The sequence below is a fragment of the Lampris incognitus genome, chromosome 4 (assembly GCF_029633865.1).
Source record: "Lampris incognitus isolate fLamInc1 chromosome 4, fLamInc1.hap2, whole genome shotgun sequence".
Classification (NCBI taxonomy): domain Eukaryota; kingdom Metazoa; phylum Chordata; class Actinopteri; order Lampriformes; family Lampridae; genus Lampris; species Lampris incognitus.
The window spans coordinates 6288392-6307506 of record NC_079214.1 but is presented as its reverse complement, the minus strand read 5'-3'; the positions used below and the strand labels follow the sequence as shown (position 1 = coordinate 6307506).

The 19115-nt window shown below is 51.2% G+C and overlaps 1 protein-coding gene across 3 annotated transcripts in view; it reads left to right on the top strand.

Annotated features, from left to right (window-relative positions):
* Window positions 1-19115, top strand: part of cgnl1 (cingulin-like 1) — a 90744-nt gene that overhangs the window by 52889 nt on the left and 18740 nt on the right. For 2 of the 3 annotated variants that reach the window (XM_056278358.1, XM_056278357.1), the window contains exons 12-14: window positions 1809-1979; window positions 11870-12031; window positions 12674-12763. In XM_056278358.1, coding sequence (XP_056134333.1) covers window positions 1809-1979; window positions 11870-12031; window positions 12674-12763 — 423 coding nt within the window. Of the gene's footprint in view, window positions 1-1808; window positions 1980-11869; window positions 12032-12673; window positions 12764-13972; window positions 14308-19115 lie in introns of those variants that run through there. The other variant, XM_056278359.1, reaches the window with a different exon arrangement.

Below are 19115 nucleotides of genomic sequence, written 5' to 3'. Positions count from 1 at the left end.
TTCTCCCCTTCCCATGGTTTTATATAGTTTGGAAGATAGATTATGACATAAAGGAGTTCAAACCTGCAGCTCGTCTGGTGTTCAACCGCCCTAAGTTCTCCCACACAGCTCCCCTCCTCATGTCCCTACACTGGCTCCCAGGAGCCACATCCAGTTTAAGACTCTGGTGCTAGCCTACAGGGCAGTGAAAGGAACAGCTCCTTCCTATCTCCAGGCCATGGTCCAGCCCTACACCCCCGCCCCACCACTTTGCTCTGCTGCCTCGGGACGCCTGGTTGCCCCGTCACTCAGAGGCCCCTGCTGCCGATCGACCCGGTCCCGGCTCTGTTCTGTCCTGGCCCCACAGTGGTGGAATGAACTCCCCACTGATGTCAGGACAGCGGAGTCGCTGCCCATCTTTCGGCGCAGGTTGAAAACTCACCTCTTTAAGAACTACTACCCTGTTACTTGCTCTTAGCACTTATTGTATTCACTCATTTAAAAAGAAAAAAATCTCTTGCGCTTTTACTTTAGCACTGGTTTTGCTCTTAGATGCTTGTTTAGATGCACTTATGACCTCTGATGACCAGTAGTTCTCCTGATTTCCTACATTAAATGATGCCCTTATTGTAAGTCGCTTTGGATAAAAGCGTCGGCTAAATGACTGTAATGTAAGTATCTCGGGGTCTTGTTCACGAGTGAGGGTAGGATGGAGCAAGAGATTGACAGGCGGATTGGTGCAGCATCAGCAGTAATGCGGCCATTGTACTGGACCGTTGTGGTGAAGAGGGAGCTGAGCCAGAAGGCAAAGCTCTCAATTTACCAGTCAATCTTCGTTGCAACCCTCACCTACGGTCAGGAGCTTTGGGTAGTGACAGAAAGGGTGAGATCATGGATACAAGCGGCTGAAATGAGTTTCCTCCGTAGGGTGTCTGGGCTCGGCCTTAGAGATAGGGTGAGGAGCTCGGAGATCCGGAGGGAGCTCGGAGTAGAGCCGCTGCTCCTTCGCATCAAAAGGAGCCAGTTGAGGTGGTTCGGGTATCTGATTAGGATGCCTCCTGGGCGCCTTCCTTTGGAGGTTTACCGGGCGCCGCCAACTGGGAGGAGACCCCGGTGTAGACCCAGAACTCGCTGGAGGGACTGCATGTCCAATCTGGCCTGGGAACGCCTTGGGGTCCCCCAGGAGCTGGTGGGCATTGCTGAGGAGGGGTACGTCTGGAGTGCCCTACTTAGCTTGCTGCCACCGCGACCCGACCCTGGAGAAGCGGCTGAAGATGAATGAATGAAATGAATGAATTATGACATAAACCTGATTCATGCAAATGATTGAAAATAAAGATCTCATACAACTCCGTTGTAAGCAGGATGTCCTCGTCATGGAGGACTCCATGTAAACTAAGTGAGGCTATCGGAGAAATCCCCGGATGTCTTGTGTAAATGCTCCGAAGTCACGTGGGCTCATCACATGGGCAGTAAGGCTGGGATGGCAGCTCATTACATCAGGTGGTTGTTAAATGACACTGTTGGTCTGAGTCATACCGGCTGCCTTCCCGGTCACTTCCCACCATCTGGTCTGTGGAAGCTGATTTGGACTTTGTCTCTTCTGTATTGGAGAGTGACACCGATGGAGTTTCTCACCGTTGAGTCGATGTGACGTCATAAATCGCTCTTCCAGCAGGCAGCATGGCGCCCCCTAGTGGCGTTACAACAGACCTACACAAACACTCACTATATCACCAATAGACAAACAGGACTCACACTATTATTATGGGCTGTCAATATTACAACCTCTGTATTTATGTCACATTTACTGTCCCTTCTCTGCACAGATGAACGAGATTGTGGTGGCGTCACAGTCGTCCACGCAGGAGCTGCAGGAGCAGATTGATATCTATAAGGAGAAGAACCGGCGGGAGCTGTCCGAGCTGCAGAGGCAACTGAAAGACAGAAGTCAGGAGCTGGAGACGTGTCGTCTGGCTGCCAAGACCCTGCAAGGAGAGGTAATCCCCATCAGTCTGCTGTTTCAGAAAGGCCACTTCCGGTGAACATGCAGCTCAAACCAGACAAACCGGGGCATCCGGGTAGCGTAGCGGTCTATTCCATAGCCTACCAACACGGGGATCGACGGTTCAAATCCCCATGTTGCCTCCAGCTCGGTCGGGCGTCCCTACAGACACAATTGGCCGTGTCTGCGGGTGGGAAGCCGGATGTGGGTATGTGTCCTGGTCGCTGCACTAGCGCCTCCTCTGGTCGGTCGGGGTGCCTGTTTGGTGGGGAGGGGGAACTGGGGGGAATAGCGTGACCCTACCACGTACTACGTCCCCCTGGTGAAACTCCTCACTGTCAGGTGAAAAGAAGCGGCTGGCGACTCCACGTGTATGGGAGGAGGCATGTGGTAGTCTGCAGCCCTCCCCCCCCCCCGGATCGGCAGAGGGGGTGGAGCAGAGACCGGGATGGCTCGGAAGAGTGGGGCAGTTGGCCGGATATAATTGGGGAGAAAAAGGGGGGGGGGCAGACAAAGTGTCCTGTAGAACAGATGAAGTCTTTGTTGCGACTCGCTCCGGTTTGAGCCGTCCCAGCGCTGTTGCCATTTTCTGTTCCAGTGTGATGTCACGAGGAATGCTGCTCCTTTCCAACCCAAAGCAAGCAGTCATGGGGGTCGCCGCTGCCACGGCCGGGTGTTTAAAAATACCCTGGTGATATTGAGTATGAGGGAATAAGATCCTCTTGTTTTCCCTGTGGGACATTGGGACTGGTTCTGTTAAGTCAGGGTGAGGCTATAAGGGCGCCTGTGATGGAGTCCTCCAGAACCTGTTGATGACCCCTCGTCCCCGTCGCTCCGTGGTATAATTCATTCCATCACGCTAAAGTATAACTACAACACTCTCTGGCCACTCCTGTTCGTCTGCTGTCGAGCCGTTTAACCTCAGCCGCACTTTGGAACGCCAGGAATGTTTTTGTTTGACGGGGAAATAAGCAAATGGGAGTAATTTGAGTCAGGAAGGGTGTGGTCGATAGGTCCCTTCCACTTCGTATTTATTCATCTAACCTTGATTTAATTAGGAAGGGCAATTGAGAAAATATTTACACTGACACCCCATGAACCTCCAGAGCCAGTGGTACTGGGCTGGGTGTCACCGAGTCGTGTGTGTGTTCGGGTTTTCCGTTACGACCCGACACCACCGTCTGATTTTAACCGCCCGCCGGCTGGCTGGCTGGCGGCGTCCATCGGGGAGGACAGACGGCCACGTGTGGGGCCGGCGAGCCAAGTGTGGTGGTAGAAAACATTCCACACACACACACACACAGAGGCAGTTCAACAGGTTTTAAATCAGAAGACATGGAATAAGAAATCCGGAATGGGAATAAAGAAACCGGGGGTGCCCCGGTGGCTCACCTGGTATAGGGGTACCACAACGACTCGGGTTCGAATCCGGCCCGGGCCCTTTGCTGCATGTCATCCCCTCTGTCTCCCCTGCCTTCCCTGTCTCTCTCTACTGTCACTAGCCAATACAGGTGGAAAATGGCAAAAATAAATAAATAAATAAATAGCTCGGAATGGGAATACTGTATTCATCCCCGAGGGGGAATCGGAAAAGGTGAAAGTGTACGTAGGCATGTGGTATTTCAATCTTAAACCATACATATGGCTTCATAGGGACATCCACCGCTGACTGTGTATTAGAAAGTATAGTTCATGTTGAAGGTAGAGAACGATGCACACACACACACACACACACACACACACACACACACACACACACACACACACACACACACAGACACACACACAGACACACACACACACACACACACACACACACACACAGACACACACACACAGACACACACACAGACACACACACACACACACACACACAGACACACACACAGACACACACACACACACACACACACACACACACACACACACAGACACACACAGACACACACACACACACACACACACAGACACAAACACACACACACACACACACACACACACACACACAGACACACACAGACACACACACACACACACACACACACACACACACACACACACACACAGACACACACACACACACACACACACACACACCTGTACAGTTGTACTGATCTCAGTTGGCTGCACAGATCAATACTGCTATCAGATATCGAGCCGATACTGGGCTCTAATGGAGTATTGGTATCAGAGATTTAAACCTGATACCAAAATCCGTGATGCCAAGCGCCCGTTGACCCCTAGTGGTCTGGATCTGCGCTGCACATTTAAAGTACTGGATGGGATCAGTACTCGGTGTTGGCTGGGGAATCGGTGTCGGCAGTGAGAACGGGACGTTGGTGCATCTCTAGACGTCGAATAAAGAAAAGGGCTGTAGGGGGCGTCCGGGTGGCGTAGCGGTCTATCCCGTTGCCTAGCAACACGGGGATCGCCGGTTCGAGTCCCCGTGTTACCTCCGGCTTGGTCGGGCGTCCCTACAGACACGATTGGCCGTGTCTGCGGGTGGGAAGCCGGATGTGGGTTTGTGTCCTGGTCGCTGCACTAGCGCCTCCTCTGGTCGATCAGGGCGCCTCTTCAGGGGGGAATAGCGTGATCCTCCCACGCGCTACGTCCCCCCGGTGAAACTCCTCACTGTCAGGTGAGAAGAAGCAGCTGGCGACTCCACATGTATGGGAGGAGGCGTGTGGTAGTCTGCAGCCCTCCCCGGGTCGGTGGAGGGGGTGGAGCAGAGACCGGCTCGGAAGGGTGGGGTAACTGGCCGGGTACAGTTGGGGAGAAGAAGGAAAATGGCTGGAGGGGCGTGTGAGGTGTTCAGAGGAAAGAGCGGTCTCTGTGGGGACCGTCCCACCTGTGTTGATGTTTAGCTGACGTAGTACAGAAAACGCTGCAGAAGAGGTTTACGGCTTCGTCAGGTTTACAGCTTCGTCAGGTTTACAGCTTCATCAGGTTTACAGCTTCATCAGGTTTACAGGTTGGTCAGGTTTACAGCTTCGTCAGGTTTACAGGTTGGTCAGGTTTAGGGCTTCGTCAGGTTTACGGCTTCGTCAGGTTTACAGGTTGGTCAGGTTTAGGGCTTCATCAGGTTTAGGGCTTCGTCAGGTTTACAGGTTGGTCAGGTTTACGGCTTCGTCAGGTTTACAGGCTGGTCAGGTTTAGGGCTTCATCAGGTTTAGGGCTTCGTCAGGTTTAGGGCTTCGTCAGGTTTAGGGCTTCGTCAGGTTTAGGGCTTCGTCAGGTTTAGGGCTTCATCAGGTTTAGGGCTTCGTCAGGTTTAGGGCTTCGTCAGGTTTAGGGCTTCGTCAGGTTTAGGGCTTCGTCAGGTTTACGGCTTCGTCAGGTTTACAGCTTCGTCAGGTTTACAGGCTGGTCAGGTTTAGGGCTTCATCAGGTTTAGGGCTTCGTCAGGTTTAGGGCTTCGTCAGGTTTACGGCTTCGTCAGGTTTACGGCTTCATCAGGTTTACAGCTTCGTCAGGTTTACGGCTTCGTCAGGTTTAGGGCTTCGTCAGGTTTACAGCTTCGTCAGGTTTACAGCTTCGTCAGGTCTACAGCTTCGTCAGGTTTACAGCTTCGTCAGGTTTACAGCTTCGTCAGGTTTAGGGCTTCGTCAGGTTTAGGGCTTCATCAGGTTTACAGCTTCGTCAGGTCTACAGCTTCGTCAGGTTTAGGGCTTCGTCAGGTTTACAGCTTCGTCAGGTCTACAGCTTCGTCAGGTTTAGGGCTTCGTCAGGTTTAGGGCTTCGTCAGGTTTAGGGCTTCGTCAGGTTTACAGCTTCGTCAGGTTTACAGCTGCATCAGGTTTACAGCTTCGTCAGGTCTACAGCTTCGTCAGGTTTAGGGCTTCGTCAGGTTTACAGCTTCGTCAGGTTTAGGGCTTCGTCAGGTTTACAGCTTCGTCAGGTTTACAGCTTCGTCAGGTCTACAGCTTCGTCAGGTTTACAGCTTCGTCAGGTTTAGGGCTTCGTCAGGTTTAGGGCTTCGTCAGGTTTAGGGCTTCGTCAGGTTTAGGGCTTCGTCAGGTTTAGGGCTTCATCAGGTTTACGGCTTCGTCAGGTTTACAGCTTCGTCAGGTTTACGGCTTCGTCAGGTTTAGGGCTTCGTCAGGTTTAGGGCTTCGTCAGGTTTAGGGCTTCGTCAGGTTTACAGCTTCGTCAGGTTTACAGCTTCGTCAGGTTTACAGCTTCGTCAGGTTTACCGCTTCGTCAGGTTTAGGGCTTCGTCAGGTTTAGGGCTTCATCAGGTTTAGGGCTTCGTCAGGTTTACGGCTTCGTCAGGTTTACGGCTTCGTCAGGTTTACAGCTTCGTCAGGTTTACGGCTTCGTCAGGTTTAGGGCTTCGTCAGGTTTAGGGCTTCGTCAGGTTTAGGGCTTCGTCAGGTTTAGGGCTTCGTCATGTTTAGGGCTTCGTCAGGTTTAGGGCTTCGTCAGGTTTAGGGCTTCGTCAGGTTTACAGCTTCGTCAGGTTTACGGCTTCGTCAGGTTTACGGCTTCGTCAGGTTTAGGGCTTCGTCAGGTTTACGGCTTCGTCAGGTTTAGGGCTTCGTCAGGTTTACAGCTTCGTCAGGTTTACGGCTTCGTCAGGTTTAGGGCTTCGTCAGGTTTACAGCTTCGTCAGGTTTAGGGCTTCGTCAGGTTTAGGGCTTCATCAGGTTTACAGCTTCGTCAGGTTTAGGGCTTGGTCAGGTTTAGGGCTTGGTCAGGTTTAGGGCTTCGTCAGGTTTAGGGCTTCGTCAGGTTTAGGGCTTGGTCAGGTTTAGGGCTTGGTCAGGTTTAGGGCTTCGTCAGGTTTAGGGCTTCGTCAGGTTTACGGCTTCGTCAGGTTTAGGGCTTCGTCAGGTTTAGGGCTTCGTCAGGTTTAGGGCTTCGTCAGGTTTAGGGCTTGGTCAGGTTTAGGGCTTGGTCAGGTTTAGGGCTTGGTCAGGTTTAGGGCTTCGTCAGGTTTACAGCTTCGTCAGGTTTACAGCTTCGTCAGGTTTAGGGCTTCGTCAGGTTTAGGGCTTCGTCAGGTTTACAGCTTCGTCAGGTTTAGGGCTTCGTCAGGTTTAGGGCTTGGTCAGGTTTAGGGCTTCGTCAGGTTTAGGGCTTCGTCAGGTTTACAGCTTCGTCAGGTTTAGGGCTTCGTCAGGTTTAGGGCTTGGTCAGGTTTAGGGCTTGGTCAGGTTTACAGCTTCGTCAGGTTTACAGCTTCGTCAGGTTTAGGGCTTCGTCAGGTTTAGGGCTTCGTCAGGTTTACAGCTTCGTCAGGTTTAGGGCTTCGTCAGGTTTAGGGCTTGGTCAGGTTTAGGGCTTCGTCAGGTTTAGGGCTTCGTCAGGTTTAGGGCTTCGTCAGGTTTAGGGCTTCGTCAGGTTTAGGGCTTGGTCAGGTTTAGGGCTTGGTCAGGTTTAGGGCTTCGTCAGGTTTAGGGCTTCGTCAGGTTTAGGGCTTCGTCAGGTTTAGGGCTTCGTCAGGTTTAGGGCTTCGTCAGGTTTAGGGCTTGGTCAGGTTTAGGGCTTCGTCAGGTTTAGGGCTTCGTCAGGTTTACAGCTTCGTCAGGTTTAGGGCTTGGTCAGGTTTAGGGCTTGGTCAGGTTTAGGGCTTGGTCAGGTTTACGGCTTCGTCAGGTTTACGGCTTGGTCAGGTTTAGGGCTTGGTCAGGTTTACGGCTTCGTCAGGTTTAGGGCTTCATCAGGTTTAGGGCTTCGTCAGGTTTACAGCTTCGTCAGGTTTAGGGCTTCGTCAGGTTTACGGCTTCGTCAGGTTTAGGGCTTGGTCAGGTTTAGGGCTTGGTCAGGTTTACGGCTTCGTCAGGTTTACAGCTTCGTCAGGTTTACGGCTTCGTCAGGTTTAGGGCTTCGTCAGGTTTACGGCTTCGTCAGGTTTAGGGCTTGGTCAGCATCACTGACCACAGGATGGGGGTTTTGGAGGTGGGCTTGTTTTGGACGCCGGCCGTGTGTGTTCAGCTTGTTTAGTTGGCACGCCGATGCCTCGCCGTGTCTTTGTCCAGCGGGCCTACAGGAGGAAGAGCAGGATGTCGTTGTTGGCCGGTCTCGTGTCCTCTTCCTCCGCTCTTCCTCTCCTCCTCTTCCTCCCCGGCGGTTATCTCACCATCCCATTGTCTGAGAGCGGGACTGGTGAGCTCACTTTTCTCGCCGCTTTCACTCCCCTCGTCCGTCTGCACTGATCTGGATTTGTCAGACCCTCCACAAAACTGTAACGCTGTTGGAGCGGAGAAACCAGAGTGACCCCCCCATCCCCCCCACCCCCCCCCCCACACACACACATACAGGACTCCTGTCTGGACCTCCTGTAACGCCATCATCACGGCTTACACACCATCATCTGTGATGACCGGCTTACTTGGACCCACTGTAACATCACAGAAACTCAGTTTTGTTTGTTTTCTCCCCAATTACATTTTGGCCAGTTACCCCCCCCCCCGCCGATCCGGGGAGGGCTGCAGACCACCACATGCCTCCTCCCATACATGTGGAGTCGCCAGCCGCTTCTTTCCACCTGCATCACGCCACCCCCCTCCCAGTTACCCCTCCTCCCCGAACTGGCGCCCCGACCGACCAGAGGAGGCGCTAGTGCAGCGACCAGGACACATACCCACATCCGTCTTCCCACCCGCAGACACGGCCAATTGTGTCTGTAGGGACGCCTGACCAAGCTGGAGGCAACACGGGGGATTCGAAACGATGATCCCCGTGTTGCTAGGCAACGGAATCGACCGCCACGCCACCCGGACGCTCCATAAACTCAGTTCTTAGCGTAATTATTCTTATTGTTAGTAGTAGTAGTGTTGTTGTTGTTGTTGCTGTTGTTGTCGATGAGAACGCCAGCAGCAGCGTTGGGGGCCGGTGGATCCGGGATCTGCTCCCAGACGTAGTCTCTGTCTGCTCTGGTTTAAGATGGCTGTCGTGTGCGTGTTCATACCGTGAATACACAGTAATTTCACAGTGACGGCAGAGTATTTCCTCTGGGCAGAGTAAACGAGGATGATGAATTTCCATCGTCTTCACATTAAGCGAGGGGGCACCTCAGGATCTGGAGGAGCGGCTCCATTAGTCAGTCAGGTGAACCGTCGTTCCCTCGTCACATAGATGGCCTAATGGCCTCGTGTTTGACCATGAAACCGGTCGATAGTTTCGGTCGTTACATCTGTCGCCATCTTACAATGCTGTGACTGCAACCATCCCTAATCCTCTGCGAGCAGATCGCATGGTCAGTGGTCACGCCCGCATTTGCATATGAAACGGGTCGTTGGTTTGGGTCGTTAGGCTCTGTACTGGGTATAAGGGGGGGATACCTGCAGTCAGTCGAGACTGAAGAGGTCACCTAGATGATGATGAAACGTGTCTGTCGAGAAATGCTGTGTCCAGATGAGCTGATTCAACACACATTTCAGCAAAACATACCCACATTACCCATCGTACCATTAACATACCCACATTACCCATCGTACCATTAACATACCCACATTACCCATCGTACCATTAACATACCCACATTACCCATCGTACCATTAACATACCCACATTACCCATCATACCATTAACACCCACATTACCCATCATACCATCAACATACCCACATTACCCATCGTACCATCAACATACCCACATTACCCGCCGTACCATCAACATACCCACATTACCCATCGTACCATTAACATACTCACATTACCCATCGTACCATTAACACACCCACATTACCCATCGTACCATCAACATACCCACATTACCCATCGTACCATTAACATACTCACATTACCCATCGTACCATTAACACACCCACATTACCCATCGTACCATCAACATACCCACATTACCCATCGTACCATTAACATACTCACATTACCCAGCGTACCATTAACATACCCACATTACCCATCGTACCATTAACATACTCACATTACCCATCGTACCATCAACATACCCACATTACCCATCGTACCATTAACATACCCACATTACCCATCGTACCATCAACATACCCACATTACCCATCCTACCATTAACATACCCACATTACCCATCGTACCATTAACATACCCACATTACCCATCGTACCATCAACATACCCACATTACCCATCCTACCATTAACATACCCACATTACCCATCGTACCATTAACATACCCACATTACCCATCGTACCATCAACATACCCACATTACCCATCCTACCATCAACATACCCACATTACCCATCCTACCATCAACATACCCACATTACCCATCGTACCATCAACATACCCACATTACCCATCCTACCATTAACATACCCACATTACCCATCGTACCATCAACATACCCACATTACCCATCGTACCATTAACATACCCACATTACCCAGCGTACCATTAACATACCCACATTACCCATCGTACCATCAACATACCCACATTACCCATCGTACCATTAACATACCCACATTACCCATCGTACCATCAACATACCCACATTACCCATCGTACCATTAACATACCCACATTACCCATCGTACCATTAACATACCCACATTACCCATCGTACCATTAACATACCCACATTACCCATCGTACCATCAACATACCCACATTACCCATCGTACCATCAACATACTCACATTACCCATCGTACCATCAACATACCCACATTACCCATCGTACCATCAACATACCCACATTACCCATCGTACCACTAACATACCCACATTACCCATCGTACCATTAACATACCCACATTACCCATCGTACCATCAACATACCCACATTACCCATCGTACCATCAACATACTCACATTACCCATCGTACCATCAACATACCCACATTACCCATCATACCATCAACATACCCACATTACCCATCGTACCATTAACATACCCACATAACCCATCGTACCATTAACATACCCACATAACCCATCATACCATCAACATACCCACATTACCCATCGTACCATTAACATACCCACATTACCCATCGTACCATTAACATACCCACATTACCCATCGTACCATCAACATACCCACATTACCCATCGTACCATCAACATACCCACATTACCCATCGTACCATCAACATACCCACATTACCCATCGTGCCATCAACATACCCACATTACCCATCCTACCATTAACATACCCACATTACCCATCGTACCATCAACATACCCACATTACCCATCGTACCATCAACATACCCACATTACCCACCGTACCATTAACATACCCACATTACCCACCGTACCATTAACATACCCACATTACCCATCGTACCATTAACATACCCACATTACCCATCGTACCATTAACATACCCACATTACCCATCGTACCATTAACATACCCACATTACCCATCGTACCATTAACACCCACATTACCCATCGTACCATTAACATACCCACATTACCCATCGTACCATTAACATACCCACATTACCCATCGTACCATTAACATACCCACATTACCCACCGTACCATTAACATACCCACATTACCCATCGTACCATCAACATACCCACATTACCCATCGTACCATTTCTATTTGTCTTTGGATTGTGTTAAAGTGTTAAATTGCTTCTGGCAGACTGACCACGTGTGTTGTTCAGAACCCACGCCGACCTTCCTCTTTAAGCTTCAGTCCACCACTGATGCAGGCGGCGGCTGTCCGGCCCACTTCTGCCGCCGTTTTGGTCAGACTTTGTAAATGTTGTTCGCTTTATTACTCGCAAACGAGGAAGCCAGTCGACGGCGCTTTCAGCCGTCTCCACTCTGTCGTTTCCGTCATGTTGCCTGTCGCCAGCGAGGCCCTTGTGTTGCTGCTCGTCCTGTCCGTGCGGCGGTGGGTGGGGGGGGGTGGTGCACGGCGTTACGGGGTTGTACCTTTAAACTAACTTGTTCACCGTTGTGCGTCCGTCCTGCAGCTCTCCCTCCGAGACGAGGAGCTCCGCCACTGTAAGCGGGAGCGAGATGAGGCGGTGGTGAAGGAGAAGACGCTGGCGGAGAGGATCCGTCAGCTGGAGGCGGAGGTGGAGACCAGCGGCCAGGCTAAAGACGATAAATCCAGACACGCCAAGCTGATGGAGGTATGCCACCGAGTCGCTGACAAAGCCGCTCTGCCCCGTTGCCTAGCAACACGGGGATCGCCGGTTCGAATCCCCGTGTTGCCTCCGGCTTGGTCGGGCGCCCCTACAGACACGATTGGCCGTGTGTGGGTATGTGTCCTGGTCGCTGCACTAGCGCCTCCTCTGGTCTGGTCGGGTCGCCTGTTTGGGGGGGGGGGAACTGGGGGGAATAGCATGATCCTCCCACGCGCTACGTCCCCCCTGGTGAAACTCCTCACTGTCAGGTGAGAAGAAGCGGCGGGCGACTCCACATGTATGGGAGGAGGCATGTGGTAGTCTGCAGCCCTCCCCGGATCAGCAGAGGGGGTGGAGCAGAGACCGGGACGGCTCAGACGAGTGGGGTAATTGGCCAAGTACAGTTGGGGATAAAAGGGGGGGGGGGCTACTCTTCTCATTACGTTGTCACGATGTGCCGCCATATCTTCAGCACACCTTGGCCGCAGGCCTGTGTGACCACCAGTCACCATGACCCGCCCCGTACGGTTTCTAACGGGGGGCGGGGGGGGGGGCGGGAGGGGGGTCTCATACTGGGACTGTTACCAGGTATTTGTGTGCTGTTGCCATGACCGTGGTTGGTGTGGTGTGTGTGTGTGTGTGTCTCAGGACAGGATTTCCCAGCTGGAGTTGGACCTGGACGAGGAGCGTCGGAGCGGAGACCAGCTGATGGACCGGATAGACCGAGGGAGAGAGCAGGTTCGACACCCCGCCCTCACGTGTATCCATCCATCACATCATCCCATCAAACTGACCGCACAGACCTCCCTGTTAATCTGTCACCCCCTCTTAACGTCATGCCTCCGAACACTTGCTCTCCAAGGGGGGTCCGAATATTTGCCCCGCAGCCCTCGAACACCGTCCCTCGCGGGTCCTCCGGCGGACCGCGAGCCCTCCGGAGGACCGTGAGCCCCGTTCAAGCGGACCGTGAGCCCTCCGGAGGACCCGTGAGCCCCGTTCAAAGCCGACAGTGTTTACAGTGTCGGCTTTGAACGGAGCTCACGGTCCTCCGGAGGACCGTGAGCCCCGTTCAAAGCCGACAGTGTTTACAGTGTCGGCTTTGAACGGGGCTCATGGTCCTCCGGAGGGCTCACGGTCCTCCGGCGGACCGTGAGCCCTCCGGAGGACCATGAGCCCCGTTCAAAGCCGACAGTGTTTACAGTGTCAGCTTTGAACGGGGCTCACGGTCCTCCGGAGGGCTCGCGGTCCTCCGGCGGACCGTGAGCCCTCCGGAGGACCATGAGCCCCGTTCAAAGCCGACAGTGTTTACAGTGTCGGCTTTGAACGGGGCTCACGGTCCGCCGGAGGACCCGTGAGCTCCGTTCAAAGCCGACAGTGTTTACAGTGTCGGCGGCTCGTCCGCCGTTTGGATGTGAATGTGCGGGCGTGTCGTTCTTTGCAGACTCCCGGTCCAGCGCTCCCAGTTGGTTTCTGGTTAGCGGGGAGTCGGGGGAGGGGGGGGGGGGGCGCTGCATTGTAAGATGATCTTGCATAACCATCGGGTTTGGCATTCGGCCAGCGTGGCGCAACAGCGTCCGTCCAGTTTGTCCTGCGCCACAGAAGGAAGAGGCCCTCTGACGCGCGGCCTTGGCCAGAATACACAGGCTGCCGAACGCCTCCGGCTCGCGGGTTAGAGAGCTCGCTCGCGAGCTCTCGCGGCGGAGCCGCGACCCGAGAGCGCGCCTGGTTCCCGCGCTCGAGCCGAGTTTTCATATCCCGCGCAAGGAGAAAATGCCTGAAAGACCCCGATGGAGGCGTTATCAGCCGTGGCTCAGATTTAACTGCCCCGCCCGCCCCGCCGAGGTGGCGTCTGAGGTCTCGGCAGGAAATGACGACGCTCTAGAAATAGCCGTTATAGTGTGTGTGTGTGTGTGTGTGTGTGTGTGTGTGCCTCATTTAACGCCTCAGCCATGGATGGCGGTCTGTGGTGGACTGGGTCTAGGACGTGGTGTCTAAAGTAAAAGAAGGACCGGCTCCAGTCCTCAGCAACACACATACGTATACATGTTCAGAGGCGCTGAGCCACGTTTAGACAGGCGGGTATCCAGCGGTGGGAAAGGAAGTGATCGGGCGAGGCTCAAGAGGGCCGGCGAGGAGCCCGCCAGTCAACTGTCCTCACTGGGGTTCTTTATGAAAGAGGAGGTCCCGGGCAGAGAGACAAGAGTGGCCTCGTGACACAAAGTGGTGCCGGTTCTGCATGGTGCCGAGTCCGGTTGTCAGGGAAACACCCCGGCTTCGTGCAGGCAGAGTGAAGTGAGTAGTGTGTGTGTGTGTGTGTGTGTGTGCATGCTAATGTGCATGTGTGTTTGCGTGTGTGCCTTTGTGTGTGCCTGTGTATACACTACCGTTCAAAAGTTTGGGATCACCCAAACAATTTTGTGTTTTCCATGAAAAGTCACACTTATTCACCACCATATGTTGTGAAATGAATAGAAAATAGAGTCAAGACATTGACAAGGTTAGAAATAATGATTTGTATTTGAAATAAGATTTTTTTTACATCAAACTTTGCTTTCGTCAAAGAATCCTCCATTTGCAGCAATTACAGCATTGCAGACCTTTGGCATTCTAGCTGTTAATTTGTTGAGGTAATCTGGAGAAATTGCACCCCACGCTTCCAGAAGCAGCTCCCACAAGTTGGATTGGTTGGATGGGCACTTCTTTGAGCAGATTGAGTTTCTGGAGCATCACATTTGTGGGGTCAATTAAACGCTCAAAATGGCCAGAAAAAGAGAACTTTCATCTGAAACTCGACAGTCTATTCTTGTTCTTAGAAATGAAGGCTATTCCATGCGAGAAATTGCTAAGAAATTGAAGATTTCCTACACCGGTGTGTACTACTCCCTTCAGAGGACAGCACAAACAGGCTCTAACCAGAATAGAAAAAGAAGTGGGAGGCCGCGTTGCACAACTGAGCAAGAAGATAAGTACATTAGAGTCTCTAGTTTGAGAAACAGACGCCTCACAGGTCCCCAACTGGCATCTTCATTAAATAGTACCTGTTAGAGCCTGTTTGTGCTGTCCTCTGAAGGGAGTAGTACACACCGGTGTAGGAAATCTTCAATTTCTTAGCAATTTCTCGCATGGAATAGCCTTCATTTCTAAGAACAAGAATAGACTGTCGAGTTTCAGATGAAAGTTCTCTTTTTCTGGCCATTTTGAGCGTTTAATTGACCCCACAAATGTGATGCTCCAGAAACTCAATCTGCTCAAAGAAGTGCCCATCCAACCAATCCAACTTGTGGGAGCTGCTTCTGGAAGCGTGGGGTGCAATTTCTCCAGATTACCTCAACAAATTAACAGCTAGAATGCCAAAGGTCTGCAATGCTGTAATTGCTGCAAATGGAGGATTCTTTGACGAAAGCAAAGTTTGATGTAAAAAAAATCTTATTTCAAATACAAATCATTATTTCTAACCTTGTCAATGTCTTGACTCTATTTTCTATTCATTTCACAACATATGGTGGTGAATAAGTGTGACTTTTCATGGAAAACACAAAATTGTTTGGGTGATCCCAAACTTTTGAACGGTAGTGTATGTGCGTGCTTGTGTTCCTGTGTGTATGTACGTATGTGTGTATATGTGCATGTGTGTTTATGTGTATATGTGTGTGTATACTTATGTGAGTTTGTGCGTGCATGTGTGTGTGTGCATTGTTGTGTATGTGCAAATGTGTGTGTACGTGCATATGTGCGCATGTGTATGTGTGGGGGCGCGCATGTGTGCATGCTTGTGTGCGTGCTTGTGTGTGTGCATGGTTGCATATCTGCATGTGCATATGTGTGTGCATGTGTGTGTTTGTGTGTGGGTGTATGTGTGCATGCTCGTGTTTGTGTGTATTTGCTTGTGTGTGTGTGTGTGTGTACAGTTGCATATGTGCATGTGCGTGTATGTGCGCATGTACTGGTGTGCTTGTGTGTGTGTTAAGGTGGATGTGGAGGTGTGGGGGCTGCACGGGGATGATGGGGGAGGTGGAGGTGGAGGTGCAGTGGAACACCTGCGTCTCCCCTGGCACCAGGTGCTGCTCTGCTGTCTAAATGAGAGTAATCTCCTCGCTGGTCTCCTGCCGTCTCTCACAAAGCAGATTAGTCTCGCAGTGCGTTCTGGTCTGCTGACTCAGCTCCTGCTGCTCCTGCTGCTCCTGCTGCTCCTGCAGCTCCTGCAGCGCCGCCAGCTCCACTTACACAGAGCGCGGCCCACTGTCAGCCGCTAACTGGTATAAAATATCTCCGATTCCAAGCTCCCCTCTCAGAGGAGCCATCACAAGCTGTATCGATTCATTCTCCCCCTCCACCGGGCTCCTTCTCTCTCTCTCTCTCTCTCTCCCTCTCTGTCTGTCCCTGTCTGTCTCTCTGTCTATCTGTCTCTCTGTCTGTCTGTCTCACTGTCTGTCCCTGTCTGTCTCTCTGTCTATCTGTCTCTCTGTCTGTCCCTGTCTGTCTCTCTGTCTGTCTGTCTCTCTCTCTCTCTCTCTCTCTCTCTCTCTCTCTCTCTCTCTCTCTCTCTCTCTCTCTCTGTCTGTCTGTCTCACTGTCTGTCCCTGTCTGTCTCTCTGTCTATCTCTCTCTCTCTCTCTCTCTCTCTCTCTCTCTCTCTCTCTCTCTCTCTCTCTCTCTCTCTCTCTCTCTCTCTCTGTCTGTCTGTCTGTCTCACTGTCTGTCCCTGTCTGTCTATCTCTCTCTCTGTCTGTCTCTGTCGCTCTCTGTCTCTGTCTCTCAATTCAATTCAATTCAATTCAGTTCAATTCAATATGTGCTTTATTGGCATGACATACATTTTGTACATATTGCCAAAGCATGTAAAACAACAGCAACACAACATAACAATGATTATAATAACAGCAACAACAACGATTATGATATCCAACAACAACAATAGCAATAGGTGCCATCACCCACTCTCTCTCTCTCTCTCTCTCTCTCTCTCTCTCTGTCTCTCTCTCTGTCTCTCTGTCTCTCTCTCTCTCTCTGTCTGTCTCTGTCTCTGTCTCTCTCTCTGTCTCTCTGTCTCTCTCTCTCTGTGTCTGTCTCTGTGTGTCTCTCTCTCTCTCTCTCTCTCTCTCTCTCTCTCTGTCTCTCTCTTTGTCTCTGTGTGTCTCTCTCTCTCTCTCTCTCTCTCTCTCTCTCTCTCTCTCTCTCTCTCTCTCTCTCTCTCTCTCTGTCTCTCTCTCTGTCTCTCTGTCTCTCTCTCTCTCTCTGTCTGTCTCTGTGTCTCTGTGTCTCTGTGTCTCTCTCTCTCTCTCTCTCTCTCTCTCTCTCTCTCTCTCTCTCTCTCTCTCTCTCTCTCTGTCTCTCTCTCTCTCTCTCTGTGTCTCTCTCTCTCTCTCTGTGTCTCTCTCTCTCTCTCTCTCTCTCTCTCTCTCTCTCTCTCTCTCTCTCTCTCTCTCTCTCTGTGTCTCTGTGTCTCTCTCTCTCTTCCTTCTTTTCTAAACCGGTGCAATACAAGGTGACCTGAGCGAATCGAAAAGTTCAACTTGGTTTCCTAATCCCTTTTGGGTTTTCCAGATTTCAGCCCTGTGTCTTCCTAGGAACGGTAGCGGTTTGCATCAGAGGAAAGCTGAGTAAAGGAAAAAAACAAGCCTTTAAATGTACTGATGAGCTATTCTGCGGTGTTTATGTGGTCCCTGAGTATTATTTACCCTGATTGGCCGTCAGGTTTGAACGCTGGCGTGGCGTCTTCTGCAGTGCATGAGAGAAACTGCAGGTTTCACAGATCAGTGGACTCTCAAACCCACTAGTCCACACTGCATCGCTCAGACCAGCCGTTCATCTGCGGTTTCAGCGCCGTGCAGTAATGAAGCGGTGGCAGTGCATATACAGCAGATATGCAGCTGGGGGCGCTGTGGGGAGCGGTTGTTGACGCGTCGTGGTTGTCGTGCGTGACTTCAACGCTGTGGCAGGAAGAAACATGGCTGTTGCTCGACTACGGTCAGCAGTGTGGAAACACTTTACCAGAGCAGATAAAACCGTCTGCTGCGGTATATGTGAGGCTACCCTAAAGTACCGGGACAGGACTAGCACTATGCAGAACCAGAACCACGAAACGTGAAGGCTTCTTGTCGGCGACACTGTTTAATTTACATAATGTGGGACAAAAAGGACCAGGTGAATATGTACTGTCAATAAACATTCAATTTACGATCATTTAAGATCTGGGTTTTTCAAAAGCTACCGTCACCAGAACATGGTCACCAGTACATGGTCGCCAGAACATGGTCGCCAGAACATGGTCACCAGAACATGGTCACCAGAACATGGTCGCCAGTACATGGTCACCAGTACATGGTCACCAGAACATGGTCACCAGTACATGGTCGCCAGTACATGGTCGCCAGAACATGGTCGCCAGAACATGGTCGTCAGTACATGGTCGCCAGTACATGGTCGCCAGTACATGGTCACCAGTACATGGTCACCAGAACATCGTCGCCAGTACATGGTCACCAGAACATGGTCGCCAGAACATGGTCGCCAGTACATGGTCGCCAGAACATGGTCGCCAGTACATGGTCGCCAGAACATGGTCGCCAGTACATGGTCACCAGTACATGGTCGCCAGTACATGGTCACCAGTACATGGTCGCCAGAACATGGTCGCTAGTACATGGTCGCCAGAACATGGTCGCCAGTACATGGTCGCCAGTACATGGTCGCCAGTACATGTAGGCCTGCAACTAACGATTATTTTGGTAGTCGACTAATCTGTCGATTATTTTTTCGATTAGTCGACTAATCTAACGATTATTTCTTTCACACCCTCCATCTCTGCTTCCTGAGGGCGCGGATCCTCTTCCGGGCTCCAGTGCATGTTTTACCTCACATGCTTAAGTCTGCACACCTGTGAATGTCGCCCTGTGTCTCTGTCTTAACATAACACGATCCCATAGCGAATTAAAATAATGACTCATGAAACATTTGAATTTGGAACTTGTTTTGGAGCTACTTGTTTAATCAAATGCATCATCAATCATAATGAAAACTAAATAAATACATTAAATACAAATGAAAGTCAATGCATTATCAATCATAATAAAAACAAAGTAAATAAATT